Genomic DNA, 21,537 nt, shown 5'->3' with positions numbered 1-21,537 from the left:
TATGGCACTCAGTTCAGTGTTCCCAGCACAATACAAAAAACCTGGTTTTAACCTCATTTCTGGCTGGCTATTCCATATTACCCCAATAAAGCCTAGGGTTCACTTTGTGCTATGACAGCTCTATTATAGACTAGAAACAGCTACAATCTCCCTCACAAGTGCTTGTTTTGTAAGTTGTTTTATGCAATGCTTGTAAGAGAGAATTTCTCCCTGCTCCTTTCTCCAGTAGGTTAGAAATATTTACAGAGGCTGCCCAATGCCGCAGAAAAAAATATATCTTCTGCAGCCATTTACTTGATTCTGCCCAGATCTCCTTTTAAAATTTCATTCAAGCATAAAAGCAAGAATTTGGTTATTTGTCCAAGATCTGCAATATGATATGAGGAGGTATGTCTAATAACATCACTTTCAGAATCCACAAATTCTAACAAATAGCATACTGAAGAATCATATTTTCATAGAAGTAGAAGCTGTAATCAACACAGAGTTGTAAACACTGTTTATGTATCCACTTTTCATGTATCCACTTTTCTGTATACAGTATACAGAAAACTGTACAGAAATATTGTATACAGAAATATTGTATACAGAAAACTGTATACACTTTTCAAAACAGTGTATGCAAAAATAAATGGAAATTCACTAACTGAAAGGGGGATGGCAAGTCAGAGCTGCTAGGCAGCTTTGAGAGCTTGTGATTCTCAGTAAATCCACTATAGAATAATTGCACCAACATTCAGAACCAAAGTACTATATATCGAAATGTGCATGGACAAGAAAGATGGCTTACTGTGTGCACAACTTAAGAAGGAAATATGTGTAACTAACCTGCTATATAGGCTAATGTAGCATAAGAATTAACTATGATTTCATACACAGCTGTTAGGATTGTGTGAACAACGCATGTAGCATGCTTTTGCACAGAAGTAGATATTAAAAAAATATATAAAACCTGGATGGATCTGAATAGGCTGTAATTTGTAGGAGGGTACCATGACTAACAAGTTCTGACCAGTGTATTATTTTTGTAACAGTGCACACCTGGGAGTCCCTCAAATTACTAGCTCACGCTAAGTCATTTATGGTAGGTAGTAAATTTACTGAACAACATCTGTTCAAAATTCACTTAGAAGACATATACAAATTCTTACATACGCAAAGATCTCTATCAGACCTTACTTTTACTTTGTTAGCTTTTTCAAGATCTCACATGCCACAAAGATCCACATTAAAGAAAATTAGCTAAAGGTATGATATTCCAATAATTAACTTTCAGAAGGCTCTTTCATTAAATACTAAGCATTTTTGTTTGGGCTCTTTTTCAAACAAAAAAAAAAAAAAAGAAAAAAAGAAACACACACCATCAGCTTTTTAAAAGTAGTAATGAAAAAAATAGATTTTTTTTTTCCTTTAATTAGAATTTCTTCTCCTTTCTAGAGCTTTGATTATTCAGTGTTAGTAATCAAGTTTGCAGTGCTCAGGAATAACAGTTGTGGAAAATTTCCTAAACCCCAGAGATGGCCAAGAATCTATGCAACAATATAGCTCATATTATCTGGTCCTTTAAGAATAAGTAAGACACGAGGATAAAAACCTAAGTGCTACTGTAAAATATGAATACAGGAGGGAAACGTCTTATCTGTTGAACTGGTCTGTTAGACCTTAGGGCAGACACAAGAAAATTTGCAGCAGTTTTAAGCTGTCTGGATGCAGCTGACACATGTTGCCCCTTATTATATTCATGTCCATTCTAACTGTGGGTAAAAACATGCAGACTTGAGATTTTTAATAAGAGATGAAATGAGGACTTTAACAGGAAGGAGTTTGGTTTCTAAATATGTTTATCAATAGTTCACAAATTATCATGGCAAACGAGCAAAAAGGAGCACTTGTTTAAAGAGATGTTTTATTATTATGACTCCAAGAAAAAGAAAGTAAAACAGAAGTAGCTAAAAAGTAGTAAAAGCAAGGGCTGCCATTTCAGACTGCCAATTCAAACAAGTTCGAAAGGGGATTTATCTGTAAAGCCTCTTATTGAGGAAAGTGATGTGGCACACACTAAAAAATTAAATAGATAGGTGGAGGAGTGTATATGCAGCCTAGAGTGTTCCTTAATCTATTTAATATGTCTAAATGTCTTAAATTACCTGTATGGAATAGGCATCTATCTCAATAACAGTCAACTATGTGCAAGAAATGGAAATCCTTCTGGCTACAGGGTGCTTTTTAGCTGCAAGAAGACTTTACTGCTACTACATATCATCACAGAGAGACTGACTGATTTGTCACTAATTTCCATTACAAACTTTATAGAGGCAGTTAGTTCTAAACTCACATTAATTTGTCACTGGGTCAAATACAGAAGTTGTGTCTGTGCTACTGATGAACAAGCTAACTTCTCAACACCCGAAGAAAGTGTAATGCGTAGCAACGTTCTTTCTTGAGAAAGATCATTTTTGAGAGGGTAAGCAGTAAAGACCATTTTTTCACAAAAAAAAAAAAAAAAAAAAAAAAAAAAATATTCGGAGAAGCAGCTGTAGAAGAATTAACAGAGAATTAAATAGAGCACAGATTATGATGCTTTCAAAACTTTCAAAAACTAAATTATTCCATTTAAAAGACTTACTGATTTAGGACAGTTTCGTGAAGTCTCATTGAAATTGGGACTGATAACATCTAATTTGGCATCCTACATGTAACAGAATAAATTCCTGCAATTTGTCCATTCATTGCTTCAGAGCAACATGGTGAGCTGTTTCTGACAAGTAACAGAGTTCAGTCTTTTTTAGGACTAGAAGTATAATAAACTCCTGAAATTCACAGAAAGATTCATAAAATGTTCTATAGACTTCGAATCAGGCTGCATATTTTGATTAGAATAGATCTAAAAAAGGAAAAAAAAAAAAAGCCAAAAACATTTTGGACTGTTCTTTTCAAAAACATCCATTTCTTGCATAATGTGACACTATCACAGGCTTCATGACATTCACTACCAAGAACTGGTAACCACAACACAGGTTAAAATGAAAAAACAGAATAGTTTGCATTAATCAAATTTCTTCCTGCACTCAATAACTGAAATATTTGAGTTTGAGCTTTAACTGAATTATATCAGGGTTAATTTAGACAATGGTACAACAAAAGTACAGTATATATTATATATGACATTAAAATATCGTATATGCGTGGGTTTCTATCAAATTTCTGCAAATTCAGTGACTGATGAAGGTAAAGCAGTAACTTGCAATGAAAACAAAAAAGTTTGGTTCAGACAGAAAAGCAAAAAATAATTTAAGTAAAAAAAAGAGAAAATCCAAGGGGTTTTCCCCTGTGCATATACGTTAACTACTCTGTTTTCCATATTGTGTCACCTTATTTCTTTTCCTTTCTTTCCTGTATATATCTTGTACAGATATGTAAAAAATACCTAATAATTAACACTTGGCACAATCAAGTCAGATGTCTCAAGCTTCATAAACAGCTATTGATCAGACCCCTACTCATTCAAAAAACATTACTCTGAGAAAGTTGTTGCAGGAACAGATTGTAAAAATATGCTATGAAAAGCAGATAGACAGCAATGAAGACTGAAGGAAGACACAATTCATTATCTTACTTATTTTTGTACACTACGAACATGGTGAGGCCCTGGCACAGGTTGCCCAGAGAAGCTCTGGCTGCCCCATCCCTGGCAGTGTTCAAGGCCAGGTTGGACAGGGCTTGGAGCAACCTGGTCTAATGGAAGGTGTCCCTGCCCATGGCAGGGGTTTGGAACTGGATGAGCTTTAAGGTCTCTTCCAACACAAACCACTCTAGGATTCTACGATTTGCTGCAGGTTGAAGCTGCTATGAAAAGCACATCCAAAAAGACAATCCACAGAATAACAGACACTGTGTTTGATTAAGACTTTTTGAATAACATAAATCAATGTCTTTAATGTGTCATCTCAAAATCTGTGCACATCTGTGGAGCACTCTTGATGGGTTTTGTGACTTCTAAAGAGCGAGGCTACAGCCAGCTGACTTCAATTTAGCTGACTTAAATTAAGCCAACAGGTGTCTCCGTTTCATCTGGAAAATATTTAAGAGTCCTCTAAATAGAAGAAGTTTAAAATATTTTATTTAAACCCTCTGAAATTCCAGTAACGTCTCGTATCTGGCTTGTGAGAGGAACTAGCACAAGGAAAGTCTTTAACAGCTTTATGTCACATACTGACTCCTCTAAACCTAAGTTCTGCCAGGGACCAGATTTGCAGTCTTTGTGGATTCAAGCAGTTTTATGACTACAGGTTGCTGAAACTCTTCCAGCAAAACAAAACCCAACCAATTCCCTAGGAACGTGCCAGTCTTATTGAATAGATGTTGTTTTAAAAGAATACTGAAGAAGTAGTGATCTGGCAGGATGGTCTCCATGCCAAATTGAAAAAAAAAGAATTTTTTTCTGTTGCTGTTGTTTTGAAATCTTTGTATTTAGAGGCTTTTTCCTCCTTAAAATATTATATTTAAATTGGAACAGAAAGCTTCACTTTTACAGAAATAAAACATTCTGATAACATCTTTTGGGCCATTTTGTTTCATAGAAAAGAGATTTTTTAATTGCTCTTTTCATCTCATTTCAAAAGAAATAAGATTTTGAAATACAGATATTTCCTGCTGAAGGAAAATTCCAAGTGTCAGCCTTCAGTACATACAGTTCTTCTAACTTGTGCCATCTTGTAATATCATTAGCCTACTAAGCACAGTCAAAGTGCAACAGTGCTTCAGGCATACCCCATATCCCCAGTCAGGAAAAGGTGGGAATATTGCCAAAGATCTGGTCTAAGGTATTAAAGAAACATAGCTACTATTATACACACTTAAGAAAAAGGCAACAAAGAAAGATCCAGAAATAATTAAATTCTTGATTATTTTAATCCTTCTACCTCATGTTAACATGACTAGAATGTATGATGAGGTGTAGTAAAATATAGTTCTTGATTACTTTTGAGTCTAAATAAACAAAACGTTTTATTTAGTTAACTTCAAAATTCCCCAGCTGGATATATATTTCTAAAATTTCTGTTAACTTTGGCTCCCTTTAGAAATGCTTAACAATGCAGGACACATTTCAACAGCCTTTTATTTTCTTTTTAACATTCTAAATTTTATCAAACTTTATGTATTTTTCTCCCTCTGACAGTCAAAAGAGAAGTCTGAATTTCTAAAATCTCATCAGCAGTAAAAATAATAATTAAAAACCTGTATATAAATTGACCCTGCATAAAAATCTCAACTACCCAAGTAGATTTCTGAAAGGAAGTACTTGAAAAGAACAATTTTTGTGCACCTGGCTGGGTAGGAGTTGAAAGCAATTCAAGGTGGGTGGTCAGCCTTGCCTACTCCAATTCGCTTTTCCAGCCTGCTTTAGCATATTTGAGTGTCTCTGTTTCTATGCAAGATACAGGCCCATGGAAACCCTGCGTATCAATTGCTGGCATGTTCCTAAACTGCAGCCTTTTTACAGCTATACCATTCCCTCAAGTTCCATCTTGACAAAGTTGTTGGCTATAATCAGAAACACCTGTGGGAAGTGGATGTTGCTGATGTAGACATCTGCTTTGCACAGGGCTCTGGCCTTTGTGGCTGGCCTTAAACATCCCTGCTGAATTCTAAAGTGATAGACATGATGATGTGAAAACCATGACAGGAATTGAGGAAGTGTGTTGTTATAAAAGCATATCGTGAAGACTGCTGGCAACCCCTGGTGTTTCCTTCAGACTCAATACTTCCTGTGCTCATCTCCCTGACGCAGCAGTGAACTTCTTAAGAAAAACCAGATTGAGCAAAATGTCAAGTTGTTAAAAATGGCAGCCTTGCAGTGTCATGTCTGAGCCTCAGCAAATGCAGGATATTGTTCCCTAGATAATGACTGAATATTTGTCATACAATATTCTAAGGACACAGCAATTCGCACTTCCTTCCTATTCCAACATATCATTAACAAAATGACACTCCAAGCAGCAGTAGCTCCTCCTAAGCTGCTTGTGACATGACCATCTTAATGACAACTTTTTACTCACTGCCTACAAGAAGACAACCCTAAAGCTCTGCAGGGCTAAAAACCACAAACAAACAACTGGCAAGTAATAAATAATTTTCTTCAGCTGAATTCCTAAGCAATGCAAAAAGACAGATTCAATAGATTCTACAGTCACACAGTATCTGCATGAGCAGGTCTGCTTGGATATTTATATAGAAAAGTCCAACTCCAAGGACAACTCACCAGGTTAGCTGGTAAACAGAAGACCTGGCTGGGAAGTAAAGCAACTTCTCACCAAAATTATTTCAGTGTGGTATTCCATGACTAAGGTAGAAAGAGTGAGATGTCAGCAGGTCTTGCCCTTTCTTATCCCACTTCACCACCATCCCTTGGTTACATTTACACCATTGTTACACTGAGGCAAACTGAAATACTTCTGCCATTGCATAGACAGAACAAGAAGAAACCAGTTCTGGCCCTACTAACATGGGAAAAACGTCCACTCCTATGAGAACAAAAAATGATCACAACAAAAATCTGGGATGAAAGGAGGAAAGAGAGAAAGAGATGAAGAAAGAGGAAAGACCAAGGAAGGGAAGGAGGAAGTGAGGGCAAATTTCGGTATAAATTTAGGTATAGAGGTTAACAAACATGATTACTTTGGGTATTAAACATCCAAGAAATAGAACATCCCAGAAATTAAACATCCTAGAAATAGACCAGATTCTCAGATAAACAAATGTAAGGCTGTAAAACCCCACTGCTACAGGAGGAATGACTGAAGTGTGACTCCTCCTTTCAGGCACAATATTAGGGAAAGCAGAGCAGACCCATGTGCTTGAAAGCCTTTCAAAAATTAAGTGCTAAACAGTATTTTGACACATAATATCTACCTGGATCAACTTCTGGGGTGCTTTTGATCCTCATACTTTCCCAAATTCTGCAGAGACTTGTGAACAGCAGATGAAATAGAAAGAAAAGCAGAGCAGAAAAAGAAGCCTAGTGCAGAAAATACTCTAGAATCAGCTTATAACTGGAGAAGACTCATCTGAGAGCAAGCTGTAGTTAACCTGCAAATATTTAACCATTGCTCAGAGCTGGGAAAAAGTCTGTATAATGCATACAGAGCATGAGCTTCTTTTTTTTTTACAATATAATCAGATACATAAAAATGAGGAATGGTTCCATTTGTCTTTTAGAAGAAGGTTTTCCATCTAGGTGTTTTGTTTTATTTTATTTTGTTTTGTTTTCCCTTGGGAAAATGTGACATTTGTTTTGGAAAATTATGAATCCAGTTTTAGAAACACTTGATGTATTAAAAAGACATTTTTGTTGGACAATACATGACAACAGAAGTTTTCACCCAACTACAGCTGCAAACAGATGCCTAGCTGTGGCAAGCTTGGTGCAGCACTAAAAACACAGCAGGAGGGCAAACTTTTGACTATGGACCTATTAGCACAAACTCCATCCTTTACTGAGACTGGTCATATGGTTACTGACTCAGAATTAGCACACATTTGACAGGCTCTGAATGTGGACAGAATAAGCTGATAAGAAAAGCTGAATAGCCCAAGAAGCCAAATAATTAAATTAAGGTAAGAACAGATAAATGCTTGAGTAACATTTTGGAGACTCAGAAATACTTCAGTTTCATTGATTTTCATAGTTTTCCTATTTCATGTAGGGTAGAGTATGCAACTAGTTTATGTTCTCTTAGGTCATCTGGTAATCCTGATTATGCCATACTATGCTAAATTGTTATCCGTTCTGTGCACTACTATGCTCAACAGTGCTTATCACATAGCAATGCCGAACTTCTGCATCCAGCACCCACAATCAGCAAAATGAAGCTATTGCCTACTGCAATTTAGTAATTTCCAAACTATGGTGAGTTTGACAATGCCTTTCTCCCTCATGACATGAAATCAAGCAAATTTAGTTGTGCAGACGATTAGTCCAAGAAATTCTGTGGAAGCTTACACTAACTTTGTTTTCTTCAAGCATGAATAGGAGTAATTGAACTAAGGTAAAAGACACTGTGACAACTTCTTCTAGGTTCACTTACCATTGCAACCCCATTACCACTATCTGGTTTCACCAGACGTGAAACCACCTGTGGTCTTTACCCTTGTCTGTCAGTTGTATCAAGTGTACACATCATTTCTAAAGGATTCAAGAATTCTGCTTGTAATATTTAATATTTATCCAAATATGTCATTGAAAATGTGCTACAACCCTGAGCAGTAAATACATGAATAACCCAAGAAGCATTTCACTCACTATTTCTAATAAAGGATAAGACAGTTTAGACAAAATCCCACAATAAAATCATAGAATGGTAGAATCACAGACTGGCTTGTGTTAGAAGAGATCTACAATCTCATCAAGTTCCAACACAGAGCTTTTGATCATTCAGGGCATGAAAAAAGTAAAAAAAAAGTGAAAGTGATTGGATACTGACAAAGCAGTTTCATTTGAAACTATAGAATCACAGACTGGTTTGGGTTGGAAGGGACCTTAAAGCTCATACAGTTCCAACCCCCTGCCACAGGCAGGGACACCTTCCACTAGATCAGGTTGCTCCAAGCTCCGTCCAACTTGGCCTTGAACTCTGTCAGGGATGAGGCAGCCACAGCTTCTCTGGGCACCTTGTGCCAGGGCCTCACCACCCTCACAGGGAAGAACTTCTGCCTAAGATCTCACCTCAGTCTCCCCTCTGTCAGGTTAAAGACATTCCTCTTTGTGCTGTCCCTACAGGCCCTTGTAAGAAGTCTCATGACAACATATAAAAAATCCTGGTGCTAGTCTGTGTACATACAAGCATATTCTTTGCTGTTATTTTGAGAAACAAAAAAAAAATCATCACACATATAGAAATTCTTTTCCTAATGCCCAAAACTTCCCACTGAAACTATGGAACTCTTTCTTGATGAGGGAAATCCAAGTTTATGGTTAAAAAAGTTAAAAAATAGTGTTTCTTATGCACTATTTGACCTAATGTTGATTTTAAAAAAAGTAATGAAGTACAACAGAGGTAATACCAAAGCAGGCATAGACAGCTGGTAGATGAGATTGCCCCTGATGAAGAACAAAATTCCAACTGTGTTTCTTCTCCTTAGGGATTTTAGCTTTAATCATTAATGAAGAGAAATTTTGATGTAATTTTTTTAACTGACTTGTACTCATTTAAACATATTGGTAATAGATGAGTGGTCAAACAAGTCCTAGTACAATTCATTAAGCAGGTTATTTTTTTTTAAAGTGTGAATTAATCTATAGGCAAAAAATAGATAACTTCAGCTCCGTGTTCCCTAAGGTGACACAAAACATGCAGCCCTCACTCTGAACACATCTTGACTTGTGCCAGGAAATAATTCACAAGTATCTTGAAGGACACCAGTGGATTTTATGTATATTATTAATCGGATTTATCATCTAAACACTTCCAAAAAAAGAAAGATAGAAAAAAACCTAGATGGATTAACAATGATTAATTTAATTAAATCTAAAACATGCAAAACACAGCTGCAAAAAAAGACACCCTTAAAAAACATATTCAAAAAGAATAGCCTACAGATACTTTTGAAGTGCTTTTAGAACAATTATCAAGTGACCCATCTTAAAAGAATGCCTTTCTATTAAGATCTTTTGCCTTTGAGCCACTTACATATATCCTTTTATTTACATTTCCAGGACCACATTCTGTATTCAATCAGAGGTTCACTATCTCCAATGAATCATTTCATGTAAAGTAAAATGGTATAGATAATGTTTTCTGAAAGAGGCATAAAAGATTATATTCTCATCATAAGTAGTAAGATATTTTACATTCTGGACACCAAAAAACTTTGGTATAGAAAACCACTTTCCTCAAGAAAAATTAAATCAGAATGTGTTTCTATCTGCAAGACAGCTTATCTTTTCTACAACAGGATTTCTTAAGACTTGATCCATGTGTAAACAAAACTTCTAAAAAGATTTCCCTCCTTCACAACGGAAGTATGAAAAACTACATTGTACCTATGAGTAAAATCCCTTCATTTCTCTCATGAATAAACAAAAAGCTATAAGAAAGCTAGAAATGTGTAATCCCTAGTCTAGAACTGAGATGTTTCCTTGGAAACAATGCAAAACCAGCAGGAAATATGTAGGCATCTTCTGAACAGCATTTAATGTGAGAGTGTTGTTCCTTGTATCTATGGAAGCCTATAAAGGAATGTGAAAAAAAATAAATTATTGTTCTATAATAAGCCTTCAGGAAGAACCAGCAATAGTGGCCTAAAGACTACCTATTAATTCATAGTCTTACCTTCTTGTGAAACTTTCTAAGCCTCAAATTTTAGTTCTTTTGGATATGGGGTTGAATATTTTTCCTTTGTTTTGGGAAAGCAATGTACCAAAACCTTGAATTTATTACAATTATTTGTTTGTTGGCGCTTGCATCCAAACAGGGAATTGCTGCTATTGTATTTTAAATATGATTTATATGTGATGGTGTCCAACCTATTTTAAAAAGCCCTAAACAGTGTCAGTACAACATGAGTATTCTAATATAGGAAAATTCCAACCAGTTCAATTAAGAAATAAGTCTATCAGTTTGGGTTAAATATATGAGACAAACTTCTTCTGAATCAAAAAATCATCTAGTTATTGAATGAACCAGAAGTTATAACCATTATGAAGAAATTCTGATACCTACCATTCCCACATCCCCATAATAATTCTGCTCTCAATCACATCATTGGAATTATTATGGTGTAATTACACTGGGGAAGATGACATCAGAACCTGGCCATGTTACTTAGTATTTAACACTTCCGTTACTCTAGACAAAACAAGAACTTGTAGCTCCCTATGCCACGTTTTATGAAAACACAGAGATTTTGGTCATTCAGGGCATGAAAATTACTTGAGTAGTGATAGGACACTGACAAAGCAGTTTCATTTGAAACTATAGAATCACAGACTGGTTTGGGTTGGAAGGGACCTTAAAGCTCATACAGTTCCAAACCCCTGCCACAGGCAGGGACACCTTCCACTAGATCAGGTTGCTCCAAGCTCTGTCCAACTTGGCCTTGAACACTGCCAGGGATGGGGCAGCCACAGCTTCTCTGGGCAACCTGTGCCAGGGCCCCACCACTCTCACAGGGAAGAACTTCTGCCTAAGATCTCATCTCAGTCTCCCCTCTGTCAAGTTAAAGCCATTCCCTTTGTCTTGTCCTTACAGGCCCTTGTCAAAAGCCCCTCTCCAGATTTTTTGTCAGCTCCCTTTCCAAACTACTAGGTGGCTTGCTGTCTTAGCTGAACACAGAAGCCCAGGGCTCAAAACAAAACACTACCAGGAAGGATGGCATTACTAATCCAAACACTGAAACAAGACCATGTTCATATGGTCTTATTGGGCACTGCAGCACAGTGCAGTGACTGCAGCACACTCAGGCCAGCAGGCAATGTGGTTTTCCTCCAAAGCTGATGAGGAGCTGCCATACTTTTAATGTCAGCTGGAACATTACAGTTGATAAGGAAATATACTCAGCCCTGCATTAAATAAATAGGAGATTTTCCATTAAATAAGATGGAAACTTCATTCAACCCATGTCAGGCCACTGACTGTTGCTTCATCATCCCACCAGAAACTAATTCAGGTCAGTTTGTTTACACAGTACCAATAAACTATGGCCACGGTTTGGGACGGGACAGGATCACCACATCCAAATGCATGCAAGTTGAAATGCCCTTAGAAATTAAATGGCTCAGCACAATGCTTAGTTAAATTTGTAACTCTTCTTGTCTTAAATAGCTGATAGCGATATCAAGAACTAAACATTTGCTGGGAGAGCTGAATAGTTTGCATAAGCGGGAGAGTCCTTTTCTTACACATCCACTTGGGCATGTTATAAGACACTGCATAAAGCAGCAGAATGCAGTGAATACAACACAGCAACTTTCCTTTACAACAGACTTTGGTTTGAAATAGGTCCTATGAATAAAAAATTGGTTTCAGTAGCATATACTTTTCATTTAAGTGAAAACAAATGGTGATTTCAGTGCATAAAAGACAAAGTCTCCTCACCTTATCAGAAGTCTCTCTAACGCAATTTTTGAAAGGTACACAAAAAAAATTGCACATAGCACATGTGTGTATATTACAAAGACTGTCCAGATAGATATTTGCCAGTGGGCATAAGTAAAATAACAGAGAATAATGTGGGTACAGGTGCAGACAGATACAAGCCTACATGATGCATGCATTTAAACTGGCTCTCTTGCAAGTGAAAGGCTGCCTGGAAATGGTGTTGCAAGGCATGCCACTCCTCTTCCTCCACCCCATCATCTGGTCTGGTTAGAGCACCATCCTGATACTCACAGTCTCCAGAACAGAGTCAGTGTCTTTCCTCCCAGCACATTTTCACTTGCCCATCCCTCAGAAGTTAGCAAAATGAAGGCTAAAACGACATGGTTATTCTCTATAACTTAACAGAGAAATTAAAGTATCAAGGGATAAATGTCAGAAATAAAAAAGACCTATTCAAGCAAAAGACAATACTGGCAAGAATAAACATAAGTATAAACTGGCCAAGAAGCAATTCAGGCTCGATACTAGAATCAGACTTAGAGAGCCATGATGATCTGAGACAGCCCTCCAGAAGGATCTGTGAAAACAACAGGATTGTGTGAATTTTAAGACAAGGCCCAAGACAGACCTGAAAAGACTCTATTCTGCCTTCTTTGTTAAGGTTTATGACTATGACTCATTACCATTCTGCATTTCTTTCAAATTCCACATGCCCTCTTACACTGCTAAGACAGAAACATGCATGTCAGAGAATTGCATGTTGAAACACAAAGGTTTGTAACCTCTTTCTATAAAATTCCACATCTACAAAGCACAAGTTCCTGCAATTTCATTCTGTTCAAAGCTGGAGGGGACAAGAAACCAGACAGAGCTGGTGTGAGTCCCAGGGTCCAATAAGCGCTTTGAAACTTACAAGTAAAGACTTTCAAATGTCTCCAAAAAATGCAGGTGTGCAAATTACTCCTGATATAGACAGGAGTTATGTTTCCAGCAGCCCCTCAACCACTGTTAACTAACACCCCCACAAGCATTTTTCAGCTCATAAAGCTTTATGAGCTGAAAAGTTACTTCAGGTTTGGGTTGGGGTTTTTTTTTCAGCTGCTAATCCATTACCTTCCAGTAACAGCATCAGCCCTCACCACTACAATATATAGGACCTATGTGAACATAAAAGAGCATGCGATGGCAAGTTTTGCACCTTTCCAGTGAAAAAGAAACCCTTCCATCTTATCTGATACAACGAAAAGCTGCTAATGCAATAACGTATCACAGTGCAGGACTGTTTTGCTTTCTCACTTTCACAACATGGTAACAATCCCAAGGGAACAGCCTGTTGTTCCACTCAAGTGAATGAAGTCCCAAGTTCCTTCTTTATGAAATGTGTGTAGCCTTTCTGTAACATAAAAAGGGATGTTTCCCCATTTATTTTCCTCACGAATTTAAGCACCTGCCCCAGACCTGCCCGTGTGCCACAGGCTGCCAGTAAAAACATGACTTAGATCCCTCATTAACTGGTGCACCTGCCACACATTTGCTCACATGGAAGTATGGCGGTTGTGCAATACATTTTCTCAATGAAAACTGCTGTATTCTGATACAAATAAGCAGCTTAATCCATTCAGCTTCAGCGGAGTGCTCTTTCTTATCAGCACTAGAGCACATTTTCCAGAACTTAAGCTAATGAGCTTGATCTTCCACCAGGCCCCCAAATTGCTTCTGTTTCCATGGGTAAAGGTTTTAGATAAAAGTAACTGAAACTTCCTTTATCAAAGTTTTCATTGATTGCAAGCATGCATTTTAAAAGCTATGAATCCCCTAGGAGAAGCTTTTTCTGTTCTAATAAATCTAAAGGCTTATTGTTTAAAAAACCCCTGAATTTATTTAACAATATCTTCCAGTTATATGTTCTGTATACTGCGATATTGTAGGTTGGGGTGTGAGGGGTGTGTAAGACAGCCTAAGGTCCTTCTCACTATATTTAATTGAGTTTAACCCAGGCAACATTCAATGTCTTTCAAGTGCAGCTTGTGTCTACAATAATAATGAAGAATAAGATCCACCACATTCCATACATCCATAACACATTCCATATATTGACAGCACATTCCTGCCAAAGACTTCAAAGCGCTCCAATGAAGTTGGTGCCAGTTTAGCAAGGGTTTGAGATTGACAAAGGTGCAAGAAATCCTTCCCATTTCTCATTCTATCAGTGCATAAAATCACAGAATCACACAATAAACCATGTTGTTAAAGGCCTTTAAGGTCATCAAGTCCAACCTTTACCGCCAGCATTGCCAAGTCCACCACTAAACCATGTCACTAAGAGCCTTGTCTACACGGTGTTTGAACCCTTCAAGGAACAGTGATTCCATCACTGCCCTGGGCAGTCTGTTCCAAAGCCTGACCACCCTTTTGGGGAAGAAATTGTTCCTAATATTCAGTCTAAACCTTCCCCGGTGCAGCTTGAGGCCGTTTCCTCATCCTGCCAGTTGCTCTTGGGAGCGGAGACCAGCCACCTTCTGGCTCCATCCTCCTTTCAGGTAGCTGTAGAGAGCGATAAAGTCCCCCTGAGCCTTCTCTTCTCCAGATTAAACCCCCTCAGTTCCCTCAGCTGTTTCTTATCAGACTTGTGGTCCATGCCCTTCACCAGCTCCATTGCCCTTCTGTGGATCCACTCCACATAGCCATCAAAATGCCCACAGGTGAACTCATCAGACCCAGAGCAGCAACAGGAAGTAGGACACCCACTGATGACAAAGAGACTTCTGTTCTACAAGGGATATGCTCTGTCCTGCTTTATGTGAACTGCTAAAAAAGTCTCAGTCTGTCAAAACTCCATTCATTTGGATCCTTCTCTTCTACATGGAGCATAAGATGTTACACATAACTAACAAAGCCTAATAGCATCTCCACAGAGCATTTAAATATTATTATGCCTACATTTACATGGTAAATGGAGTTGCAGAGAGCAATATTCAGCTGTGTTAGTGTAATAGCAAGTTTTTACTGTAATTAGGTGGTATGGCTGATAGGAAACAAAACATGGTACCATATTTCTGCTGAACACAGCTTCACTATTAAACTGTTTCTTCTAGAAAAATCTGAATAACAAGGAAGTAAAGAAAGATGAAAAAAGAAATTAAATCTCATATATATTTGCAACACTTTTGCATACATGAAAAGAAAGATATTACATTAATTTATACTCAGTTCTGCTTATACAGCAAATCTCTCATTATTATTCCTGTTTGAAACAGCTATTATTTGAAGGGCTTTGGTAAACAAATTGTCATTTCTTAGGAGACACTTTTGGACTCTTGACTTAAAAGTCATGAAGGTCTCTGCTTATAATCACCATTGACTACTTTACTTAAAAATGGTAAACCATGTTGCCTTGAAAACACAGAGGGAGGAAAAAACTTTGTTTGATCAGAGAGATGCAATGATGAATGCTTCATTTCTTGCTCCCACTTAGGTGACAACAAAAAGTCAAAGATACAATATAGGTAGCTCCTGTATGATTGCAGATCAATTTTCAAACAAAGAGTGATAGAATAAGAAGTTGAACTATATCCTAGTGAAAAGCATATATTAATGATATCTGCCAAATTCACTCCTCTTCTGCACTTTCTATGTACATTTTCCTCAGCACAAAGAAAACTTTATGGACCGAGGAACAGAGAAGCAAAACTGGGTTTGACTGGTTTTTCATTTCTGGATAAAGAAAAGAAAACACTAATCCTAATTCCCAAACAGGATAAATCTTTGGCAGCTGTAATTTAACTTGGAGTAAGTAGGTATAAGGTGCCTTTTCTCTGTGGACAGCTAAATGGAGGAATTTCCACTGTCAGATTCTGAACACATGAAAATAAAGAAAACTCCTTTTTGGCCTTACACTAAATGCATGATAAATCCTTTTATGGTTAAATAGAATACAGATACTGCCATATGAATAATTTCATAATACTTTAAGAAAAAGATTTTTTTTGTTTTCTATGCCAACAGACTAAATCATTCTGAAAGGTAGACTTTTAAGGATGTAGAGCTTTCACTCTGATACAAACACCCCACACACACGTATGCTCATATATACTTGGGAAATGTATGCACAGCTTTACGTAGCTGTTGAAGATGCAGAAAGAAAATCCTAAAGGACCTGATCATCCAAGTAAAAGCAAGAGTAGCAATGAAGAGCATCTCTGCATCGATTCACCATCCTTTAGGTAATCCAGCTTGAACTAATTCCTAATTTAATGAATCACAGTACCCACACCATTCTGAATAAAGTGTGAAAGAAGACTCTCCTTGATCTATATGCAGAGAAATACTGCATCATATACTTTTTGCACTATCTGAATAAAACACCAATTTTCCACACCCTTCCAAACCATCCTGCTTCTTTCCATTTGCCTGGAACATGTCACCGCCCAGAACAACCCACTCTCCCACAAGCAATAAACTGTAATAGAACTGAACAATGTAACTGGGAAAACCAGTTCACTACTACACAGTCCAGCCATTAATTACTAAGCTGAATTGACCAAATTTTCATAGGTAGAGAAGTACTGAACATGTTGTTTCACTCTAATCTTCAGAAATTACCATTCTGTTCTGACTTACCAGACTTGTCTCATTTAATTGAGACTTCCAAGACACTGGCAACATCTAAAGTTTCAAAAAAAAATATAATGTACTACAGAAACAGAAGTAGTGTATAAATACTAAAATAATAGAGCTATTATTTTCTGAAATAGAAGGTCAAGATGTCACCGATACGACTTTGTAGTTTTTTAAATATAAAGTAGGAAAATAAGCATAAAGTAAGTAAAGATATAAAAATCACTGTATGAAAAGTCCAACACTGATATGGCACATCTCAAAGGAACTACTTCTGCCTTTAGATTTTTGATTTAAATTCTACTAAGCACAAACCTGACAAAACCAACCAAAAGACTTCCATAAATTATAGATTCTGTTGGATGAGTTCTCCAAAGATATGGATATTATGGCCAAAAAACAATGAGAAAATGGGGTTTTATATAACCACCCAAAAGCATTGTGTATAGTTAAGGCATATAGAACATTACAAGAATTTTTACTATGTTCTTTCAAAAAAATAAAATAATTTAAAAATAGCCATAAAATAATTAAACAGAATGTACCCTCAAACCTAATAAATATTTTCAGCTTTATCCTTTTTGTCGGTCCTTTTACATTTCATTTCAAAATATAAGGTTTTATCAAGACACCTCAAAAAATAGTCAGTTGACAGGCTTCTTTAACATAAAAATCTATAGCCTTCGGCTATTTCATTATGGAGACATATTCATATTCTGTTCTGAATACCCATGGAACAGAAGCAACATACACATGTACAATGCCATCAGCTAAAAAAATGTAATGAAACTAAAAACTATGTCAATTTGCATCACAGATACTGTAAAACAGCTTAAAAAAATTAAGTTATGCTACAAAATTGTGCAAAACCCCTTCCCCCAAATCACAGGAGGTCCACTTATAGACAGAGTAGTGTGCCTTAACCTTCTTTAGCTGACTACACTGTACATGGCATTGTTAATTGCTACAGACTAATGGAATGTTAAAATAATTCAGTGCTTTGTTTAGGGCTAGTAATGCATGAAATGGAAGCTGTGAAATTAAAATGCTTGTTTCACAGGTAGCTGAAGTTAAATCAGTGACTTGACAGCATTAAATAAAAAAAACTGGACTTTAGACATGATGACTTATAAGTGGAAATGCATCAGTTTCATACTCACTTTTGCATAGAAATTAATCTTTCCCCAAACCATATATTTAACACATTTCAGAGGTTTTCTTAATGGATAGAAAAATAGACCTACCAATATTTAGTAAGTTGCTGTATAAATAAAACTTGCACTTTACATCCTTCAGTGATCCAAGAAACATCTGCAGTATATTCTAAAGTACACCAGTTTGTTATGATAAATTGTCCATTCTTTTGGACTGCAGGTCTAAAAGGCAAAATCTTACCTGTATCATTGCCTCTGATTTGAATAACGTACAATTTTATGTCATTTCCACTATCAGGATGTGAAGTAGAAGGAGACACCTCTCGAGGCTGTAAAGCCTCTGTGGTCTCCTTTACTTTGGGTGGTGCAGTAGCTCGTGCGACTGCAGTAGCAGTTGATGCTTTGAAATATTCCTTATCAATTTCTGGTTCTAACATCTTTCCTGTCAGATCGTCATCAGCAGGGGCTTGACTGGGAGAAATAGATTCACCAATTATGATGATGTCATTGCTTGTTACCTCCTCTTCTTCCTCAGGAATGATACGTGGTGACTTTGGAGTAACAGAAGGTTTGGATGCTGATGTAGGTTGAATTTTGTCTACAGCACTAACAGAAGGTGTTTTTACATCACTGAGAATTGTTGCCTTATCTGTTGCATGAGCTGGAAATATAGCTGTCTTGATTTCTCCAGGTTCTTCTGATATTCCTGAACCTTCCAGAGTTTGGCTTGGAGAAGATCCCAAAGTTAGATGAGTAATGGCTTCCACAGTAGGATGACCTGTTGGCATCCTATAGGGGGGCAACACAGATTCCCAGCTCACTACATCACTGTCTGCTTCTCTGGCAGGGGTTCCTCTGCTTTCGTATGTTTTCGCTTGGGTACCCACTGTTATAGGCATCACTTCAGTTACCTCCTCTTCTTGATCAGTAACAGTTTCAGCTTTTGGAGCCACTGTGAGATGCAAGGTCCTGGTGCTAGTTTCATTAGATCCCAGGACTCTTCCATAATCTGTGACCTTCACTGCTGGCACTGATAATTCTGTCACTAGATATGTCTCATCATAAGCCGAACCTGCCTCATCCTGTTTTTCCTGAACAGCTGTTTGAGAGGGTTCTGATCCTTGTGCTGTCTTTTGTTCAGGTATTTGCACAGTTGTCACAGATAAAGTAGACTCTCTGGCAGCATCTTCTTCCTTATCTTGATCTTTCGTGGATGAGTCCTCTGGGAAGACGTCACTGCCTTTTGCAGTTGCTTCTGGTGCTTCTGTATGAAAGATGTCAACAAAATGATTCTGAGTAGTAACTGGCATATCTCTAGTGATCTCACTTTCGGTAGTAGCTGGAACTGGGGAAGCATCATATTCTTTCTGTGGAACTGTAGTATCTACCTCTGTTACATCTGTAAATACAATAAATTCCTTTGTCTCTCCAATGCCAGCTGGTGGTGTTCCTTTTCTGTCTTGAAGTGTTGTCACTGACTCCTCAGTTGACATTGCAGTGCTTGTCTGGCCTTCCTCTATCACTGTGTATTTTGAGACTTCCATTTCAGTAAAGACTTCTTCAGTAGGTGTTGCCACCAACATCACAGTACCCTCTCTTTGTCCAGCTTCTGTGGTAGGAATGGATATTTCCAAAACATACCCTGATATTTCATCTCCTTCATGTTCAGTTACCTCCATGACTGTGGGCACAGCAGTTGGTAATACAGTAACACTTGAGGAGCTAAAAGACTTCATTGTTGCACTGCTTTCACCCACTGATAGTTTGGATACTGCGATCATTTCCAAATCTGAAGAACTGCTTGTGTAGGAGACACCTGTAGTATGTTTACTCTGATCAAAATTGGCTGATACAGCTTCTTCATCACTTTTTGCTTCCACTGTCTCCATGCTTGTCTTGGTTTCATCTATAAGTGTTGAAATCAGAGCTCCTGGATGCTCTGTAATTTGCCCTGGAGATGATGTACTCTCCATTCCAGAGATACCATCTTCTGTATCTAGCTCATGTGCACTCTCAGTATGAGAAGACTCTTCTGTCATATACCCCTGATGTTTATCGGTCAGCAGCCACATGCCAGAAACTGAAGGAGCCTGTGTGAACTCTTCACTTGCAGCATGTCCCTCAGATTCTGCTGTAACAGAAGTAGGAATGATGGCTGTGGCATGAGTGATCTTAACACCTGTTGTTCTCATTTCTGCCTCCTTTGTTTTATCCTGCTCCTCTAAAGCAGCTGATCCTTCCGTTCGCTGAGATGAGTGGATAACAGATGTGGTGCCTTCTCCAAGGTTTTGTGGGGGAACAGTACTTCCAAAGAGAGTGATGGCCTCAGATCCTGTTTGATTAACAGCTGACACAGAAAAGGATACAGGTACTCCAGATGACACTGTAGGTTGCACATCTCTCAGGTCCTCTCTGCTTCCTTGAGCTGATGCCTCATTATCGAACAATGTTGCAGAACTAAGTTTAATGAATAGAGTTGACTCATCTGCTGTAGAAAATTGTCCAGTGGTTACTGCATTCTCATCTACAAGTGTCTCTGATGCAGCAGGCACATCTGATTCTGGGACGCTACCAGTAACCACAAGAGAAACTCTATCAGGCATAATGGTGTACATGCCCTCTCTGCCCTCCCTCTCTGTAGTGAGATCATACTGATCAGTGAACAAAGCTTTAGGGATTACAACAGTTGTAAATTCCTTGTCAGATTTCGCCTCCATTGATTTTTTTGTGGGTTCTTTTGTTGAGTGGGCACCAAGATACATACTCTCTTTTGTTAGAGAAACTGAAGTCCCTGTCCTGGGAAACTCTCTCCGAGAGGTTGGTAACAGGCTATCTGTAGCTGTCATCATGGGACCCACTTCTATTTGTTCAGTCTGATTATCAGCATCATGGTTTTGTTTATTTCCTGTTTCAGTATCTTCCCACAAACCAGTGGAACTCTTAGCTACAGCTGTGCTATCCTGAAAAATTATAGAGGTCAAGAAAGCGTCCTCAATGCTTTCAGACCTACCTTGTTCCTCGGACAATTCTGCTTCAGAGTAAGTGTGCTCCAGTTCCAAAGCTGCAGATGTGCTCTCTGCAGGTGAAACATCATATTCAGTCCTTCCCAGTGTATCGTAAGTGCTTATTTCACCATCTGTGACAGTCTGAGGTAGAAGGGTGGTTAACTGAATGTTCTCCATGAGCACCTCCATTTCCTTTTTTTCCTCAGCCATGTCAGTAGTCATTTGTGTATCTTCTTCAGGCTCTAGGGTTGTTTCCTCAAAAGCAGGAACCTCTGTTTTGGTGACAATCACTTCAGTAATTGAAGTCTCAGTAACAGGAGGTTTAAGAGTAACTTTGGCAGGTGGTAATTTCACACTGTCAGTTTTCAGAGATGTCATCAGCTTGACAGTTGTAGTCTCTGTTATGACTTTTTTACCTTAAAAAAAAAAAAAAAAAAATTCAGGAGTCAATCAGTCAGAACACAAACTAATGTTACTTCAGTTTGAATGTTCCTGACAAAATCTAGATGCTACACCAAGAAAAGAGTATAAAGGTCAACGGCTTTACATAGTTGTTTAGCATACAACAGAGTGACATAATATTACATAAAATAACACGTTATAAAGCTGCAGAACACCTAACAAAGTCAGATGACATGAGAAGAACAGCAATATTCTTCATAT

At 37.7% G+C, this 21,537-nt stretch overlaps 1 protein-coding gene across 1 annotated transcript in view; it reads right to left on the bottom strand.

The window, feature by feature from the left end:
* VCAN (versican) overlaps positions 1-21,537 on the bottom strand; it is a gene marked incomplete at both ends in the record, with an annotated part of 98,852 nt that overhangs the window by 35,700 nt on the left and 41,615 nt on the right. The window contains one exon of the mRNA XM_080638136.1: positions 18,111-21,290. Within this exon, the coding sequence (XP_080494262.1) occupies positions 18,111-21,290 (3,180 nt within the window). The remainder of the gene's footprint in view (positions 1-18,110; positions 21,291-21,537) is intronic.

This window comes from Psittacula echo (genome assembly GCF_963264785.1).
Source record: "Psittacula echo genome assembly, chromosome: Z".
Lineage (NCBI taxonomy): Eukaryota > Metazoa > Chordata > Aves > Psittaciformes > Psittacidae > Psittacula > Psittacula echo.
This window is presented reverse-complemented; position numbering and strand designations above follow the sequence as displayed.